The 18,769-nt window shown below is 43.0% G+C and overlaps 1 protein-coding gene across 9 annotated transcripts in view; it reads left to right on the forward strand.

Moving 5' to 3' along the window:
• EBF4 (EBF family member 4) overlaps positions 1–18,769 on the forward strand; it is a 55,057-nt gene that overhangs the window by 26,909 nt on the left and 9,379 nt on the right. For all 9 annotated transcript variants that reach the window (XR_003793323.1, XR_003793322.1, XR_003793319.1 and 6 more), the window contains one exon: positions 18,630–18,711. Coding sequence is in view for 4 of the 9 variants with exons in the window: in XM_029221869.1 (XP_029077702.1) it covers positions 18,630–18,711 (82 nt within the window). In the remaining 5 variants the exon portion in view is untranslated. The remainder of the gene's footprint in view (positions 1–18,629; positions 18,712–18,769) is intronic.

Genomic DNA, 18,769 nt, shown 5'->3' on the forward strand with positions numbered 1-18,769 from the left:
TTTTAAACATCTTTATTGGGGTATAATTTCTTTACAATGGTGTGTTAGTTTCTGCTTTATAACAAAATGAATTAGTTATACATATACATATGTTCCCATATGTCTTCCCTCTTGCGTCTCCCTCCCTCCCACTCTCCCTATCCCACCCCTCCAGGCTGTCACAAAGCACCGATCTAATATCCCTTCTTCATGTTTCTTGTGCTTGGAGTTCATTGATCTTTTTGGATCTAGGAGTCTACCATTTTATATATGCCCATTTTTTCAAGATTATTAATTGTGTTGTTCACGTCTGTATTTATTTATCTTTGTCTGCTTGACCTATTAAAAATTGAGAGATTAGGTTATAATCTTGCACATGAACTTTCAGCTTACCTTTGTGGGTTTCATCAATTATATCCCACAAAGATAAACTGAAATTTCATGTGGAAGATTAATATAAAATTATATATATATATATATATATATATAGAGAGAGAGAGAGAGAGAGAGAGAGAGAGAGAGAGAGACTATTTTGTTAAATGTGGACAGGTTTTAAAATCTTAGAGCTTCCTTCTGGATTGAGCCTTTTATCAGCATTGATCCTTCATTTCTAATAATAGTTTTGCTTTAAAGTCTATTTTATCTGATATTATTTATTTATTTATTTTTGGCCATGCCCCAAGGCTTGTGGGATCTTATTCCCTGACCAGGGATTGAACCCAGGTCCCCAGCAGTGAAAGCGCCAAGTCCTAACCACTGGACTGCCAGGGAATTCCCTATCTGATATTATTTAAAGGATCTCTCAACTTTTGGTTATATTTGCCTCATATACCTTTTTCTGTACTTTTATTTTCAACCATTATGTGTACTTATGTTTCAGATATTTCTCTTTTCTTTTCTTTTTTTTTTTTTTTTTTTTTGCGGTACACGGGCCTCTCACTGCTGTGGCCTCTCCCGTTGCGGAGCACAGGCTCCGGACACGCAGGCTCAGAGGCCATGGCTCATGGGCCCAGCCGCTCCGCAGCATGTGGGATCTTCCCGGACCAGGGCACGAACCCGCGTCCCCTGCATCGGCAGGCGGACTCTCAACCACTGCGCCACCAGGGAAGCCCCAGATATTTCTCTTTTAACAGTATATCACTGGGTTTATTTTTTTTAATCTAGTCTATTTTTTAACTGGCAAGTTTATCCATTTACCTTATTGAGATTATTGATTTATTTCAACTCTTTTCTACCATCTTGCTTTGAGCCTTCTATTTGTTCCACTTCCATGTTTCTTTGTTTTCCTTTCTTGCTATTTAAAAAAATAAATTGAATATTTTGTTTGATGTAGTGTATGTATTTCTTATTCAGTTTTTCCATTTACTGGTTTAGAAGTTTATTCACTTCATTTCTATGCTTTTATTTATTACCCTTGACATTTACTATATACTCCTAACAAAATTGTAATTCCTTTCCTGACTAATACTAGGATTTTTGACAGTGGTGTGCTGGAGCTGGCTCATACTGGTCCATAGGAGCTAATTGTTAGCATCTCTGCCATGGGGGAAACATATATATTTATAACCATAGAAATCAACAAACATTATAAATCAGGGGTTTTCCCCCCCAGAAGCTGTTGTTAAACATTTACCAGCACACCACTGATCTTAGATTGTTTTATTACCCCTGTCCCATTTATAAGCCATGTAGCACAGAAATTTAATTCTTTTAAAATTCCACACATTGTTATTATTCTTTTTGTTATAGATGAACAATTTTTCTTTAGATTTGCCAAATTTTGTTGCTCTTCTTTTCCTTTGTGCATCTCACAACTTCCTCTGGGGTCATTTTCTCTCTTTCTGAAGTACATCTTTTAAGAAGTTTGTACTTTAGTGAAGGTCTGTGTTGGTAAACAACATGCTCACTTTTGTTTTGCTATTAATGTCTTTATATCAGTCTCTTTCTTGAAAAATGGTTTTCCTGGGAATATAATTCTAGATTGATAGTTTTTGTGTTTTTTTTTTTACTTAGCAATTTGAAAATATTTCCATTGTTGCTGCAGAAAAGTACAGCACAAACTAACACAACATTCTCTATTTGATAGTTCTAATATCTAAAGTCCTTGGGGTTCTAAATCTATTGTTCATTCCTTCTGCTGACTCTCATTCATGAAGCTTGTTCCTTGGTTTGGTGCTTTTGTTATTATTGTTGTAGTAGTGATAATTTTAGTTCATATTTTGTTGAACCAAATCGGGTCCAAAATGGGGTATGCTTTCTTCTGGAAGGATTTGTGTTTGATTCTAACAGGAACAGGGGGTGCTACCAACCTGGGACCTTTCTAGGTTCCTCAGAGGATCCAGAGCCCTCCTCTGAGGTGTCTCTGTTCTCCATCCCAGTGTTTATATTGGCATTTGCTACCACTACAACCCTAATATTTGTGTTAGCTTATAGTTCATGGTTTCCACTCAGATTTCAACTTACTTGTTTTTGATTTTTAATATCCTTGGAGATTTTCCCTACCTTTTAGATAAAAGCACAGGATCTAGTTATAATGGGAAGGCACTTCGAGATATGTAGTCTGCCATAATGCTGGAAGAGGAAATCATCCATTTGGAATTTACCCTGGTGAACGGTAGGAAATATGGGTCCATCTATATATTTTTTTCTGATAGCTGCTAGTTGTCCCAACAGCAATTACTGAATAATCCATTTTCTCCCACCAATTGTAAATATCACCCATGCTATAGTCTAAATGTAATTGCATGTATTTCTGAACTTTCCATCCTATTTTATTATACCTACTATCTATTTATTCATATGGAAATATGATGCTTTTTTACTTTTTGAAGATTTATAAAATGTTTTGGTAACTGGTAGATCTAGTACTCTTTCTTCATTACTCTGTTTTCCCAACTATTCTTAATCATATTTTTCATATTAACCTTACAGTTAGATTGTCTAGGTTACCAAAGAATTACTTCCTCATGTCATTTTTTAAATTATGGTAAAAAAAAAAAACACATAATATAAAATTTGTCATCTTTACTATTTTTGAATGTACAATCCAGTATTATTAAGTATATTCACATCGTGGTGCAACAGATCTCCAGAACTTCTTGCAAAACAAAAACTCTATACCCATTAAACAACAACTCCCCATTTTCCCCTTCCCTAGTCCTCATAGCCACCATTCTACTTTCTGTTTCTATGAATTTGGCTACTTTATACACATATACTTATATACTTATACCTCATATAAGTGGAATCATGCAGTACTAGTCTTTTTGTAACTAGCATAGTGTCCTCAAGTTTCATCCGTGTTGTAGCATGTAATAGGATGCTACATGTTATGTGTATTTCCTTCTTTTTTAAAGCTGAATAATATTCCATTTTATGTATATAGCACATTCATGTATTGATAGACATTCAGATGCTTCCATCTCTTGGCTACTATGAATATGAGTGTGAAAATATCTCTTTGAGACCCTGCTTTCAGTTTTTTTGGGTATATATAACCAGAAGTGGGATTGCTGAATCATATGATTGTTTTTTAAATTCTTTGAGGAACACTATACTTTTTACCATGTCAGTTGCACCATTTTATAATCCCACCATCAGTGCACAGGTTTCTAATTTCTCCACTTCCTCACCAACACTTGTTATTTTCTGTGTTTTTTTACATTTTTATAGTAGCCACCCTAATATGTGTGAGACGATGTATCATTATGGTTTTGATTTGCATTTCTCTAAGGGCAAGTGATGCTGAGCATCTTTTTAGACGCTTGTTGGCCATTTATACATCATCTTTGGAGAAATGTCTATTGAATTCCTTTGCCCATTTTTAATTGGGTTATTTGTTGTAGTGTTGTTGTTGAGTTGTAGGAGTTTTTATATATTATGGATATTAACCCCTTATCAGATATATGATTTGCAAATCTTATCTCCCATTTTGTAGGTTGCCTTTACACTCTGATTGTGTGTCATTTTTATGGAGACCGTGTTTAATTCAGATCACCCTAGGTGGAAATGAAATCTTTATTATGCTAAGTCTTGAAGGTGCTATGTAAAATGTAATTAATTTATTGTGTGAGTTGCGATAAGGAGTGTTGTTCAAGTCTTCTATTTCCTTGTTGATCTTCTATCTAGTCATCCTATCCATTATTGAAAGTAGGGCATTGAAATCTGCAACTATTATTGTTGAATTATCTATTTCTTCCTTTGGTTCCGTCATTTTTTGTGTCATGTATTTTGGAGCTCTATTATCAGGTGAACATATGTTTATAATTGTTATTTCTGATAGATTGACGTGTTTATAATTATAAAATGTCTGTCTTTGTCTTATGTAACAATTTTGTCTTAAAGTCTATTCTGTGTGATATTAATATAGCTGCTCCAGAAATTTTTGGTTAGAGCTTTCTTAACCCTTTTCCAAATCTTTTCCAACACTTTTATCATCAACTTATTTCTATCTTTGAATCTAAACTATATCTTACATAAACAGCATATAGATAATGTTTTCTAATCCATTCTTCCAACTTTTGCCTTTTAATTGGAGTGTTTAATCCATTTATATTTAATGTAATTACTGATAAAGTAGGATTTATGTCTGCCATTTGCTATGTTTTCTATCTGTCATATATATAGTTGCTCTATTCCTCCATTACTGCTTTTTTTCTTAGTGGTTGCCCTGGGAGTTACATTCGGTGTCTTAATTTAGGACAATCTATTTCTTTTTTAATTCATTTTATTTATTCTTGGCTGCATTGGATCTTAGTTGTGGCACACAGGATCTTCATTGAGGCATGCGGGATCTTTCACTGCAGCATGTAAGCTCTTCGTTGCAGCGTGTGGGCTTCTCTCTAGTTGTGGCGGCAGGTTTTTCTCTTCTGTAGTTGTGGTGCTCAAGCTCCAGGGCACATGGGCTCTGTAGTTGTGGTGCGCGGGCTCCAGAGCATGTGGGCTCTGTGGTTTGTGGCACACGGGCTCTCTCGTTGAGGCACATGAGCTCAGTAGTTGTGGCACACAGGCTTAGTTGCCCTGCAGCATGTAGGATCTTAGTTCCCTGACTAGGGGTCGAACCCACATCCCCTGCATTGTAAGGCAGATTCTTTACCACTGGACCACCATAGAAGTCCCTAAGACAATCTATTTTAGATGAATATAAACTTAATTTCAAAATTAAGTATACAAGTATATAAAATAATATATAATGGATTCCATATATAGCTCCAATACAGCTCCATTCCCCCTCCTCTCCTTGTCACATCCTTGTCAATCACATTATATCTTTACACATTATAAGCCCATCAACACAGTTTTATAATTACTACTTTCTGATGTTTTCTTTAATAGATTTTATTTTTAGAGTAGTTTTAGGTTTACAGAAGATGTGAGTAAAAAGTACAGTGTTCCATGTACCCCCTACCCCCCCACATGTGCAGTTGTATTTTATTTTATTTTATTTTATTTTTTTGCGGTACGTGGGCCTCTCACTGTTGTGGCCTCTCCCATTGTGGAGCACAGGCTCCAGACACGCAGGCTCAGCGGCCATGTCTCAGGGACCCAGCCGCTCCGCGGCATGTGGGATCTTCCCAGACCAGGGCACGAACCCGTGTCCCCTGCATCGGCAGGCGGACTCTCAAAGCCCACAGTTGTATTTTAAATTAGGTAGGAAAACAAAATACTTAAAAATAAAAATGCATTTATAATGTCTTTTATATTTACTTGAACAGTTAACTTTTACCAGTATTATTTATTTCTTCATGGGGATTCGAATTACTGTCTTGTATCCTTTCATTTCACACTAAAGGACTCCCATTACTATTTCTTATAGGAAAGATCTGTTGGTGATGAATTTTTTCATTCTTTGTTTATCTAGAAATGTCTTAATCTTTCATGTTTATTTAATTTTGTTTAATTTATCCTTCATGTTTGAAGGGTTGTTTTGCTGGATATAGAATTTTTGGTTGACAGTCATTTTCTTTCAGCACTTTACATCATCCCACTGTCTTCTGACCTCCATGGTTTCTGGTAATAAGTCAATTGTTAATCTTATTCAGGCTCCCTTGTACATGATGAGCTGCTTCTCTTCCTTACTGCTTCCCAGATTCCTTCTTTGTCTTTGTCTTTCAATAGTTTGATTATGATGTGTCTGTCTACATGTGGATCTTTTTGAGTTCATACTACTTGGAGTTCATTAAGCTTCTTGTATGTGTGGGATAAGGTTTTTCATCAAACTTGGGAAGTTTTTGGTCATTATTTCTTCATTGTTTCTGCCCCTTTTCCTTTCTTCTCTTCTGCTGAGACCCCCATTATGCATATGTTGGTATGTTTGATGGTGTCTCACAACATCGTGGGCTCTGTTCAGTCTTCATTCTTTTTCCTTTCTGTTCCAGAACTGTATAATCTCAATTGACTTATCTTAAGTTCACTGACATTTGTCTTCTGTCAACTCATTTTTCTTCTGCTGTTGAGTTCTTCTAGAAAATTTTTATTTCAATTATTTTTCTTTTCAGCTCCAGAATTTAAATTTGGTTCTTTATAATAATTTGTATCTCTTTATTGATGTTCCCTATTTGGTGAGATATTATTCTCATTCTTTTCTTCAGTTCTTTAGACATGGTTTCCTTTAGTTCTTTAAACATATTTATAATAGCTGATTTAAAGTCTTTGTCTAGTAAGTCTAACATGTGGACTTCCTCAGGAACAGTTCCTATTGACTGCTTTATGTCTCACATTTGGACCATACTTTCCTGTTACTTCACATGTTACATGATTATTTGTTGAGAACTCAATATTTTAATAACATAATGTGGTAACTCTTGATATCATATCCCTCTTCCCAGTGTTTGTTGCTGTTGCTGTTTGTTTGTTTAGTGACTTTCCTGGACTGATTATATAGAGTCTATATTTTCTGTCATGTGTGGCCACAGAAGTTTCTGTTCAGTTAGGTTAGTGGTCAGCTCATGATTGGACAGGCATTTCCTTAAATGCCTTGAACCAATAAGTCTTCAACCCTTGCCAAAATGTTCTGTGTGTGTGTTGTGGCATGCCTTCAATGCCCCAGCAATTTACAACTTTGCCTTAACCTTTACTTCCTGCTTGTGCAGAGTTTCAGGGTCAGCCAGAGATGAGAGTAGGGCCTTTGGAGATCTTTCCTGGACGTGTTCTCTTCCCTGCACATACACATGGCCTTTTAGATATCCAGAAATATATAAGAGCTTTTCAGAGCCCCCTATGAACATCTCATTCCCACTTTTTCCTTTAAAGTTTTTTGGCCAGACACTTGTTTGCCTCAACCAGTGTCATTGTCTCAAGCAACAGCAGTGTTCAACAATTGCTACAGGTTGTTTTCAACAAACACCCTGAGAGTAGGGTTTTTCCCACTAAGCAAGTTCTAAGTCAGGTCAAATAACAAGTCCTGAAAATAGGGCTGTCAGGAAACTGCCAGACAGATCAAATAGTGACAATTGTCTGGGAATACAACTTGTTGAGAAGTTCCAAATCGAATCTGTCCCTTTTAGTGGCTACTAGGCTGCTAGTTTTTACAACTACCATGGTTGCAAGCCTACTGAAGAGCTGGGAATAGGGCAAATTAAAACACTACAGGGAATTCCCTGGCGGTCCAGTGGTTAGAACTCCACACTTCCACTGCAGGGGGAGCAGGTTCAATCCCTCGCTGGGGAAGTAAGATTCCACAAGCTGTGCAACATGGCCAAAAAACAAAACAAAACAAAGCAAAAACCACTGCAAAATTCTCTGTTTTTACTAAGATTCAGCCATTTTTCTTGAATAAACATCCCTTGGATTGTTGTAAACCTTTTGTTAATTTTCAGAGTTCTGAAAATTTTGATTTTGACAGTTTTTGCCTATGTTCCTGTTGCTTTATGGAGGAACAGATTTTCAAAGATCCTTGCTCTGCAATTCTCAAAGTTCTATTTGGGGACTTTGATACAGCATTCATCCTGTCATAGTAATTATGAATCAATGAGTACCTGCTGTGGGGCAGGCACTATGATAGATGCTTGGGAAAAGATAGAGAAGTTTAAGCAATGATTCCTGCCCTCTGAAAGCTTACAGAGCAGTTGAAGAGACAAAACGTAATTACATAAGCCTTTACATAATGATAAGAGGAACTAGAGAACAATATAAGGCTTTAAGACGACACTATGGAAAAGAATTTCCTGCAATGATGGAAATGTGCTTCACTGACCAATATGGTAGTCAGTAGTCACATGTACCTATTGGGCATTTGAAATGTAGCTACTGTGGCTGAGAAATTGAATTTTAAATTTTAGTTAATTTTAATTAATTCAAACTTAAATAACTACATATGGCTACCTTACTGGATGTCACAGCTCTAAGACTAAATATTTACTTGATTGGCCAGGATGACTGTGATATAGGAGTGAATGGGGAAAATGTCCTCCCATGGGAGGCCCACAGCTCTCCTCCTCTGACTCCTGTGGTTGGACAGGCACTGCGGACTATGGATACTCCCTGGCATGTAGCTGTGTCTGGTGAACAGTGGATGTTGTACAGTGACACTGTTGAAACAGGTCATGTCTGAGCCACTTGGCAGAGGTAAGCTGTAGTCTACCCCATTGTGGGCAAACTTAGACCCCAATGCATAGGTCAGGTACAACCTGACAAATGCAATTTGATGAGAAGGGTTGTGGGAGCTGTGAAAGAATCAGCCCTTCCTCCTAACCCAGTGGTCAATGTAACATTCATTCTTTTTCTCTGCAGCCACAAAACAAGCTCACAGTAGCATCTGTCTCCTTCTATGCTTTCCAGTAGGGTCTCTTGGCTCCCATACTAATGCTGCAAACACAGCCTTGTGTCTAGGGCCCATTCTGGCAATTCCCCTTGGGGAAACTGAGGTCCTATAACCTCCCTGCTGGGTCAGTGCTGAGGTGGGACTGAGGTTTTCCCTCTTGCCTACAGAATGAACTGCACTTCCTTCCCTACTCCAGCCTTTTCAGAGCTAGGTGCATTTGATGGAAGGAGATGCAGAAGGGGTTAATAAGAAATTCCCCCATGTACCCTGGGAGTCATGTGGACTGGATGCCAGTCACAAGGACAAGGGTCCCCAAGCCACCCTTAATTCAGAGCAAGGACTTATGGGAGGACATCTGGGCAACTGGGGTCAGAGTGGCCCCCGTGCTGAGACAGGAGTAGAGCCGTGGTTAATGCCCGCAGAGGATATTGAAAGAGAGAGGGAGTGCAGGCATGAAGAGGCCTGGGGACTGTAATAGGTGGAGTGGGACGTGGCTAGTGAGTGAACTGTCTGCAATTTGAATGATAAATTCTCTCTATAAAGGGCTAGTCAGTGCTGGGGACTCGTGCCAACCTGGACTGTCTCGTCCTATGACTCGGAGCAAGGTCTCACCTTCTTCAGCCTCAGTCTCCTCATTTGTCAAAAGAAGCTGACCTCAGATGGTAGGGATGTTGTAAAGTTAGGTAAGATGTATTGATGCGGTGCCAGCATAGTGCCTGCCACAATATTATTTCATCCCCCATCCCACCCTCACCCCAACTGATCCTCTTTGAGGGTAAGTACAACTGAGCCTAGACAGTAGCAGGGAAGTTTAGTTAGAGCCAGAGAAGTACTTCCTGACTCTGACCACACAGATGAGCAGGAGAGGAATGTGAGCCTCTGCCAGGGGCCCTGGGAGGTCTAAGCTGGGAATGGGTCCTTCTCTAATAGGATAGGGGCAACATTCAACCTTCTGTCTATTCTCTCTGCCCTGGGTTGCTTGGCACATTGTGGAAGCTTGCCAACCCCCCACCTCTTTGTCACATGATTCACAAATAGGAAGTACCAAGGTCTCTGGCTTTGGAGCCTGGCTCACCCACCCAAGGCCAGAGGAACACATGACTTCTTCCTCCCTTCAGTCTTGGGACCCCACCTTCCCCTTTACATCCCTAAATCACTCACAAGCACACCATCCTTCTCTGTGGCTTCCATCTGCCCATCCATCCCCTGTCGCCCAGCCCTCCTACTTTTTCTCAGTCCCTCCTCCTGTTCTGTTCTTCCCATGGAATCCAATATTCTGCATTCACAGAAGATTCCCCAGGCTGGGGGATGTGCAAGGGGTATATGTGTATGTCTGTGTCCACACAGGAATAAACAGGCTTCATGCTCATGTGACCCACTGCTCCAGCCTGTCCCTGACACTCCACATGGGGTGCCCAGAGACCTCCCATTAACAGCCCCTTCACCCCTTCTTCCCTCCCCTCAGGCCCCATTAAGGGAAAGTAGAATCACCACCATTCTTCATGGGCAGCTGGGGGCCCCTTAGTAGTCTCTCCACCTCCTCTCCCCCTCTCCTCAGGCCCATGCCCAGCCCTGAGGTTTGGAGAGCCTAGTAAGTGCCCTATCAACATGTTAATCAAATTACTTAGGAGCTAAAATTGACGCTGTTCATTAATTATACAAGATTATGCTAATTGTGCATGCAAATGCATGCAGGGGAACAGAAGGTGTTCAGGCACATGGTGGGCCATTAGCATAGAGGATGGGGTGCGGGTGCATTGGCATGCTAATGTATGCGCCCCAGCTATTTATAGTCCCCCAGCCCATCTGCACTGCAGCCACCTCTGCCCCAAGTGGAGATCATGGTAGGGAGGCCAGGTCCAAGCCTGGCAGGGGTCTATGGCCCTAGGGATACTCAGCCTTAGCTGTTGCCCCAGGCCAAGGCCAGGAAGTAGCATGTGCCACCGCCACTGTGGCCACCCCCACTTGGGCTTAGACTATCACACCAACCTCCTCATTCACCATCCTTTCCCTGGCCTAGGCCCTTTGGTGCCTCGCTCTCCTTGGAAGCAAAATGACTCTTCCAAATGACACAGCCAATATAAGGCACCTCCTGCTGACTCTCCATCACCCACAGGGTCCAAATCCTGCATGTTTTGGTGCCAATCCCCCAAGAGCTCTGGTCCATAGCTGCCCTCCTCAGTCTTGTCAGGCACCACTGGGCACCATGCATACCACCTACCTCTTGGCAGGACTGTTATTCCTTTTGCATGGAGGGCTCCTGCATCCTACTTCTCTTCAAGGAAAAAAGCCCCGAGTCCTCCAAGACCCAAAATGCCCAAGATCACGTGCGACTTCTAGGACATCTTCCACCTCTCCCAGCCAGAGTGGCTGCCGCCGATTGGCCAGTTATCCTGCTGTGCCCACCGTTCTATCTTCCTGGTTGTACTTTGAGTTTTTGTCTTTCTTGCTGGATTGTCATTTCCTTAAGATCTTTTTCACCTCTGGAGTCTACTGCCTGACATAAAAGGTGTTTAATACATCTTTTTTAATGGATTTGTTGAGTGAGTGAATGGTCCAGCAATCTGTATCCTCCTCTGTCCTTGAGCCGGGGACAGAGAGCAGCAGACAATGAAAACAGCGGAGAGCACAGACCCTGTCCCAGATGTTCCATTTCCTCTGAGGCTCATGAGCCCAAAGGCGAGGCCCTTTGGGGTGAAAATTAGGAGGACCCCCCTCCCCATTTCCCCACCACAGGCTGCTTTGCCAACTTTGCACTTGGAAATAAATTTCTAGTTTGACTCTGCCCTTTGCTCTCAATCTGCTTTCTCTCCCAAAGCCTTCATAGGACACTTGCTTTGAACACCTGCTCCAACCCATGTATCTCTTGCAGCTCTTCCTCTTTCTAGGTCTATATTGTCTGATAGGGTGCCTATGAGCCACATGTGACTATTTAAGTTTAAATTAATTAAAATGAGATAAAATTGAGGGAGTTCCCTGGTGGTCTAGTGGTTAGGACTCTTTGCTTCCACTGCGGAGGGCCTGGGTTCGATCCCTGCTCAAGGAAATAAGATCCCACAAGCCATGTGTCACGGCAAAAAAAATTGAAATTTTAGTTTCTCAGTCACACTAGCCACATTTCAAGTGCTCAAAAGCCACATGTGCACAGGGAACTCTCCTCAGTGCTTGTGGTGACCTAAATGGGAAGGGAATCTAAAAAAGAGTGGATATATGTATATGTATAACTGATCCACTTTGCTGTACAACAGAAACTAACACAACATTGTAAATCTACTCCAATAAAAATTAATTTTAAAAAATAAACAATTTTTAAAAATAAAATAAAATGGAAAGAAAATCCACCTGTGGCTAGTGGATATCATTTTTGGAAAAGTTCTATCAGACCGCATTTGTGATCTAGATTTCCGTTTCCCTGCTCCTGACAGGCCTGTAGCTGCAAGCATCCTTGGGCTCAGCCCAGCTCTTTCAGTTCCTAACAGCTTTCTCTTTGGAAGCGCAAACATAATTTTAGCTCCAAGTAAGTATCTCAGAGTAATGTAGGGAGGGAAAAGCTGGTGAAAGTTCTGTGCCTGATTTTTTAGGATGAGATTCCTAGAAACAGAGCTGGAGATGGGGATTCTTGTGAAAGTGATTTATCGGAGGAGAGCTCTAGGGAGAAAAGGAGTGAGGGAAGCAGGAGCGGGCAGGAGAAGCAGCTTAGTAAGGAGACAGTCTCAGCTGGAGTCTAGCTTCAGCCTGATCCTTTGGGGAGTTTGAGTATGAATAGTACTAAGAGTTGGTCCTCCTTGTGATGTCGGTCTTTCTTTGGTTGTGGGCTGCTGGTGAGGAGCATATGCTTCTGGCTGAGGATAATTCTCGAGTAGTGGGGGCAGCTGTGAGCCATTTATTTGTTTATTCATTTATTTAGCCACACCACGCGGCTTGCAGGATCTTGGTTCCCCCCGACCAGGGATTGAAACCGGGCCCCCCCAGTGAAAGGGCAGAGTGCTAACCCCTGGACCGCCAGGGAATTCCCCAGCTGTGAGCCCTTTAATAGCCAACACTCACAGGAGCTGCGAGTGGGGGAACCCAGGCAGGCACCAACCCACCATGATACCTGGGCACAGCCTTCCAAAGAGCAGCTCCATCCCACTCTGCTCTCCACCCCCTGAGAACCCAGAGTTTAACAGTGGACTCACATCAGTCACCTCCACATTTTCCTTATGCATTGAGTGTCTCTTGAGTAAAGCACTGTGCGAGGGGAGCTTTCCTTGTGCATTGGTGTCACACCTGAGAAGTTATGTGCAAGTCACATGTTTGCACTTGAGTCATATTCAATCCAGCATTTGCTTCTTTGGTATGGAATATTCCATTGACAAGGAAAGTCCATTTTAATTTCATCCTGAGTTGTGTTTACAGGGAGGAATAAAAAGCATTTATAGAAATGATTAGGAAGGCTAGACTAAGTTCAGGATGTGGCAAGGTAGGTGTGTGGGTGAACTGCTCTTATCTTTCACTTATATCATAGGCATCAGTCGTGATGCATAACTTCCACCTTTTACATGCTTTATTAGCTGGATGACCACTGTTCAGAGCTCTTCATCTGGTCTTTTATTTATTGAACTTTTTATTATACAGAATGTTGAACATTTAGGCAGAATAGAATAATGAACCACATCTGTCCCTCACTGAATTTCAACAATGATCAACTCTTGACTCATCTTAAAGTCCTGATCTTTAATCCTGAAAATCTTCTCAGGCTGAGAGCAGCTGTCACAATAGCCAAAGGCCCCAACTAGGACCTGAGTCTCTCCTTTGCACCCCTGATGAATTTGTAACCTTGAGGAAATCCCCATGAAATGGCTAATCTGGTCCCTGCACAGCCTGCCTCTCACGGCTGATTTTGAAGGGAGGCTTGCTGCACTGTCCTGCATTGGCAGCCTCGTGGCTGGGGCAGGGTTGGACTCGAAAACCCCACTTACAGGGACTTTTCCATGACTCTTGTCAGTATCAGTGGTTCATAAAGTCCCGAGTTCGTATCCTGACTTTGGCGTCTACTGTGACTTTGTAGCTTAGCCTTGCTGATCCTTGGTTTTCTCATCAGTAGAGTGGGAATGATTGCAGACCTGCACCACACCACCTCGGGATCATGAGAGGATTAGATAAGATAATGCAAGTGGTAGGCTCGGCAGAGTTCCCGGCACTTGCTAAGTGCTCAATAGATTAGACTTGGATCACTTAAAAAATTTTTTGCATAGTTTTGCATTTTATTTGTAATTCATGCTTATATTTATGGTGGCTTCTTCTAGTAATTCTAATGGCAGCTTCTAGCACTTGACCTTTCTATGAGGCCCAGATGAGGAGTCTGTGCCCCCAGAGAACCTTAAGGCCACAATAGAGATGGCACTGGGCACAGGTCATTGCCCCAACCCAGGGGGCATCCTAAAATGCTCACCCTCAGGTCAGCCAACCCTGTGGGCTGTGGCCCATCACAGCCAGGGAAAAGGGGCTTCCCCAGGCTCTTTTCCAGCCCCTAGGTGGTGGGAGGGGAGATGCTCAAAAACACTGGCACTAGGGCTCATCCAGGTTTGGGGGGTGGGGGGTGCTTCCCTGGTGAAAAGCAGGATTTTACAGGCCCTCAACAAAGTGTACATCCCTTCCTGCCTTAGGTCCCTGTAGGGTGTCCTCCTACAGCTCCCCTTCCCACTGGGTTACCTGACCCTCTCCACTTCCCAGCCTCCACATCTGTCCTCTGCACAGACATGGCCTGAAGGATCTGCTGTTCCTCCTTCCTCTTCCCGACACCATTCTCATCCTTCCCGGACTGCTCTGGGTTCTCCTCCACCCCGCAAGGTGTAACAAAGTGTCACCCTGTGGTGCCAGCCTGTGGAGAAATTTCCTGGACTGTCCTCACGTTATTCCCACCCTGGCCTTCCAGCTTCCGGAGGTGTGGATGGTGTGTCTGTCTCCCAGTGGTGGGGAAAGAAGGGCCCAGAGCCCCCTTTCCAAGGCTGAGGATAGCCAGGCACTATTGGGAGGAGTGAGAGGTCTGGGCACTACTTCCGGTTCTCCTAGACCAGAACGGAAATCCCCCAACTCCAGGCCATGTGCTGCAGAATTTCAAGACTGACCTTGGAAGACAGGACCCTTTGGGTGCTAGTCACCCTTTTTAAAGCATAATATTCAAAATGTTAGAAGTATGATTCTCATACAAATTATTACTGAGCGTGTGTTGAGGTTTTCTGTAACTTATTAATGAAGGAACCAGCAGGATGACAAAGCTGGTTCAAAGAAGGCTCAGAGAAACTGATACAGACAGTTGAGGAAAGAGTTGAGAAGAGAGAGAAGGAGGGAGGGAGGGAGAGAAAACAGGATATGTGAAAATACTTGACTAAGATTGCCAAGTTAGACACAAAGCTAGTTAATGTCCATAGGACAATAAAATTGTAAGCTTTAGGGCTCATTTCTCTACCAAACAGAAGTTATTTATTTCTCCCAACAAAAATCATTTGCACCTTATCAGTTTTCCGCAAATTAGCACCTAACTTTATAGAGTCTGGCCCCCATTAATAGCAAATATTAGTCAAAGATTTTTCTCCTAGAGAATCAGCTAACTCTTAGGTGGCTTTGTCCGCGTAACACTCTGGAACAGCACTGTCCAATATAAATATGATGTAAGCCATTATACATTTGTCATTAAAAATTTTCTAGTAGCCACATTTTAAAAAACGAATTGAAACTGGTAAAATTAATTGTGATCATATATTTTATTTAACCTAAGATATCCAAAATATTATTTCAGCATGTAATCAACACCAAAAAATTACTAATGAGATATTTTTACATTCCTTTTCTCCTAAGTGTTTGAATTCAGTATGTATTTTACACTTACAGCAGTTCAGACTAACCAAACCTCAAGTGCTCAGTGCCACTCGGGGCTGGTGGCTGCCATATTGCGTAGTGCAGCTGTAAAGCAGTGGTTCTCAAACCTCAGGGCGCATCGGAATGACCTGGAGGGCTTATGAAAACACAGATGGCTGAGTCTCACCCCAGCAGTTTCTGATTCAGTGGTCTGCAGTGGGGCCTGAGATCCTGCATTTCCAGCAAGTTCCCAGGTGATGCTGATGCTGCTGGTCTGGACACCACACTTTGAAAACCACTGTTCCAGAATGACTTTGAAAGGACTCACTGTCATCTTTTTGCCTTATTTTCAAGTTGTAGATGCTTTTGCTTAACAACCCTGAGACTGGTGGTAGGGCTGCAGGCTGTCTGCAGTGTTAGTATCGGCTTGGCCTCTGACTGGGTGGGTACTGGCTGGACACAGCCTCACCGACTACCATCTGGTGGTGGGTGAGATTTCAGCCACCCTTCTTCCACCACTGATGGCATTGACTGTGTGCAGCTCTGAGCTAGAGGCTCAGGGAGAAAGAAAAAGAGGACTGACCGTCAGTATCCCCCACAGAAGGCCCAGGTCTTGTGTGGCTGCTTTTTACTCAACACCACTCTGCAGATAATGCCAACGAGGCTCAGAAACTGAAATGTCCCAGGACAGGCCTGCATAGATGGAGGTACCGGCAGGGCCCTGAGGTTCTCAGGGAGGGGTGGTCTCCAAAGCCCAGAAGGGCCAGAAGAGGTTGGCCAGACAGGGAGTGAGAATTGGTGTGGACCCAAAGGACAGATGCAACCTGTACTGGGAAGGGAGGGGGTGGGAGACCTGCCAGGCAAGGGCTGCAGGAGGGGATGACAAGGGGGACTCCCCAGGGGGAGCCAGGATCCTGCAGGAAGCAGCAGCCTGAGGCTTTGGGAGGCTGAAATGAAGACAGGATCGGAAGGGACCTCAGCAAGCATCAATTACTACTCTCCTGGTTCATGAATAAGGAAGGATCCCAGAGATGTGAAAGGATTTACCCCAGGCCACACAGTGAGGCAGTGCCTGGAAGGCCCTCATCTCCAGCCACATCCCAGGGTTCTGGAGGTTTGGGAGTGGGGTTGGGTACAGAGGGCACGTGTGTGGTGTCTACACGAGTGTGCACTTTTTTGGGGTCACATGAGGTGTCTTCACCTCCAAATGCTCTGCGGGGGTGTATAGAAGGTCTACACTACATGAAAGTATTCTTTGGGTGGTGTCCACTATGGATGAAAATGCGTGCCGATGTAATGTCTCTATGGAAAGGGAACTAAAAACGGTTCCCAGAAGGGTGCCCATTGTGTGGGGGAATACGACAGGGGCTGAGGGGGTCACAGGCAGAGTGCAAGGGGAGATGCATCTCCAGGAAAGTGACTGCTGCCAGCTCCCAATGAGCTACGGCCCCCTTGGGAAACCTCTGTCCAGGAGTGGTGCCCACCCCTCCCAGAACTTGGGGACCTCCTCTTTGGGGACTAAGCTTTCAGAGCTTGTAATAAATCTGATTTCATGTTCGTAGAGTTTGGAGGCAACTCTGATGAGTTAAACGGATATACATATCTGGAGTTCAAGACCAGGGGGCTGACAAACAGGCAGCTGCTGGAGGAGCTCACAGAGCGGCCCAGGAAGCTGTGCCATGTGCCAGGACCCCCACAGACCTTAGCCCAGCACACTACAGCTTTGTAAAGGGCATCTTCCCGGATACTCACAGAGTCCTGTAGGGGTGAAGGCAGATTACTGATAGTATCCTGAGTTTATGAAGAGTACAAATCCAGAGTATTATCCATGGTTACCTCACGGCGGGGCGGCAGGGCCAAGGCCTCACCATCCGCGTCAACTGCCCGGAGGGACTGGAGGATCAAGTTCTCATGTGTTTGTCTAAAAAGCAGTCACATCGCTGCATATACTGTGCTTTTTTCTAATTACCGTATGTGAAAAAGAAGGTATTCGCCGTGTATCTGTACGGTGTGTCTGACAGGTATACCATGTGTATGTGATGGCTACACGCTCTGTGTGGTTAGGTTTTTGCTATGTGTATAAGGGATATAGAATGTGTATGAGGGAGATCTGTTTGCGGGGGATGTGCCGGGGCAGGGAGTCTATTGTGTGTGAGAGGGATTTGTTGTAGGGGGGACCTCTACATACAGTACATTGTATTTTACCGTAATGACAGTACAATATTTGCAATGACTATATTCTGGGTAATCATATACAACATAAAAATGGTGCACTAATGCATATACGCATATTCTTTCTGTGCATATACTATGTAGGATGGGCACACACTGTGCATGATGGTATAGATTCTGTGTGATTAGCATACCACATGTGTGTGATGAGTCCAACCTGATGTAGAGTACATATTGTGTATGCCTCTGTGAAGGTATACCCTGAGTGTGGTGGGTCTGCATTATGTGTGATGGCTGTATCTTGTGAGTAGTAGTATATAAGGCATATACAGTGTGGATATAATGGTTATACTGTTGTAAGTAAACATCTTGTGGCTGATAGGTATACTCTGGGGGAAGGATACACTATGTGATATGGATGCCCTCTGTGTGTGATGGGCATATACTATGACAAACATACATGGTGTGGGTTAAGTTTACAGGTAAGTGGAAGTACCTGCTACATACGGTGTATACAATAATTCATGAGTACTAGGTATATGTAGTATATATAATGGATGTATTCTCTAGGATGGATATACTGTGTATAGATGTGATGAGTATATACTTTGTGAGATGATTAAGCACTGTGTGGTCTGTACACTGTGGAGGTGGGGGATTTTCTGTATGGGGAAGTTGTCGTTGGGACAGGTCTACTGAATGTGTCACATGTACCCTGTGTGTATACAGCTTAGGATGGGAATATGGGGTATGTGCCTCGTGTGAGCAGGCAGAGGGGAAGTTACCCTGCTGGGAGAGGGCGTGGCAGGAAGCAGTTGGATCTTCATCTGTTTCTAGAACCCCCAGACCCTTGAGCCCACCGACCACACTGTTTCAGGTTCTTCCTCAAGTTCTTCCTCAAATGCAACCAGAACTGCCTAAAGAATGCGGGGAATCCCCGAGACATGCGCCGCTTCCAGGTGGGTCTGAGGAGAGAGTTCTCCCCTGCAAACCTGCCCTATACTGATGGGGCGGCCG

The sequence above is a fragment of the Monodon monoceros genome, unplaced genomic scaffold (assembly GCF_005190385.1).
Source record: "Monodon monoceros isolate NGI ecotype Baffin Bay Population unplaced genomic scaffold, NGI_Narwhal_1 Super_Scaffold_13, whole genome shotgun sequence".
Classification (NCBI taxonomy): Eukaryota; Metazoa; Chordata; class Mammalia; order Artiodactyla; family Monodontidae; genus Monodon; species Monodon monoceros.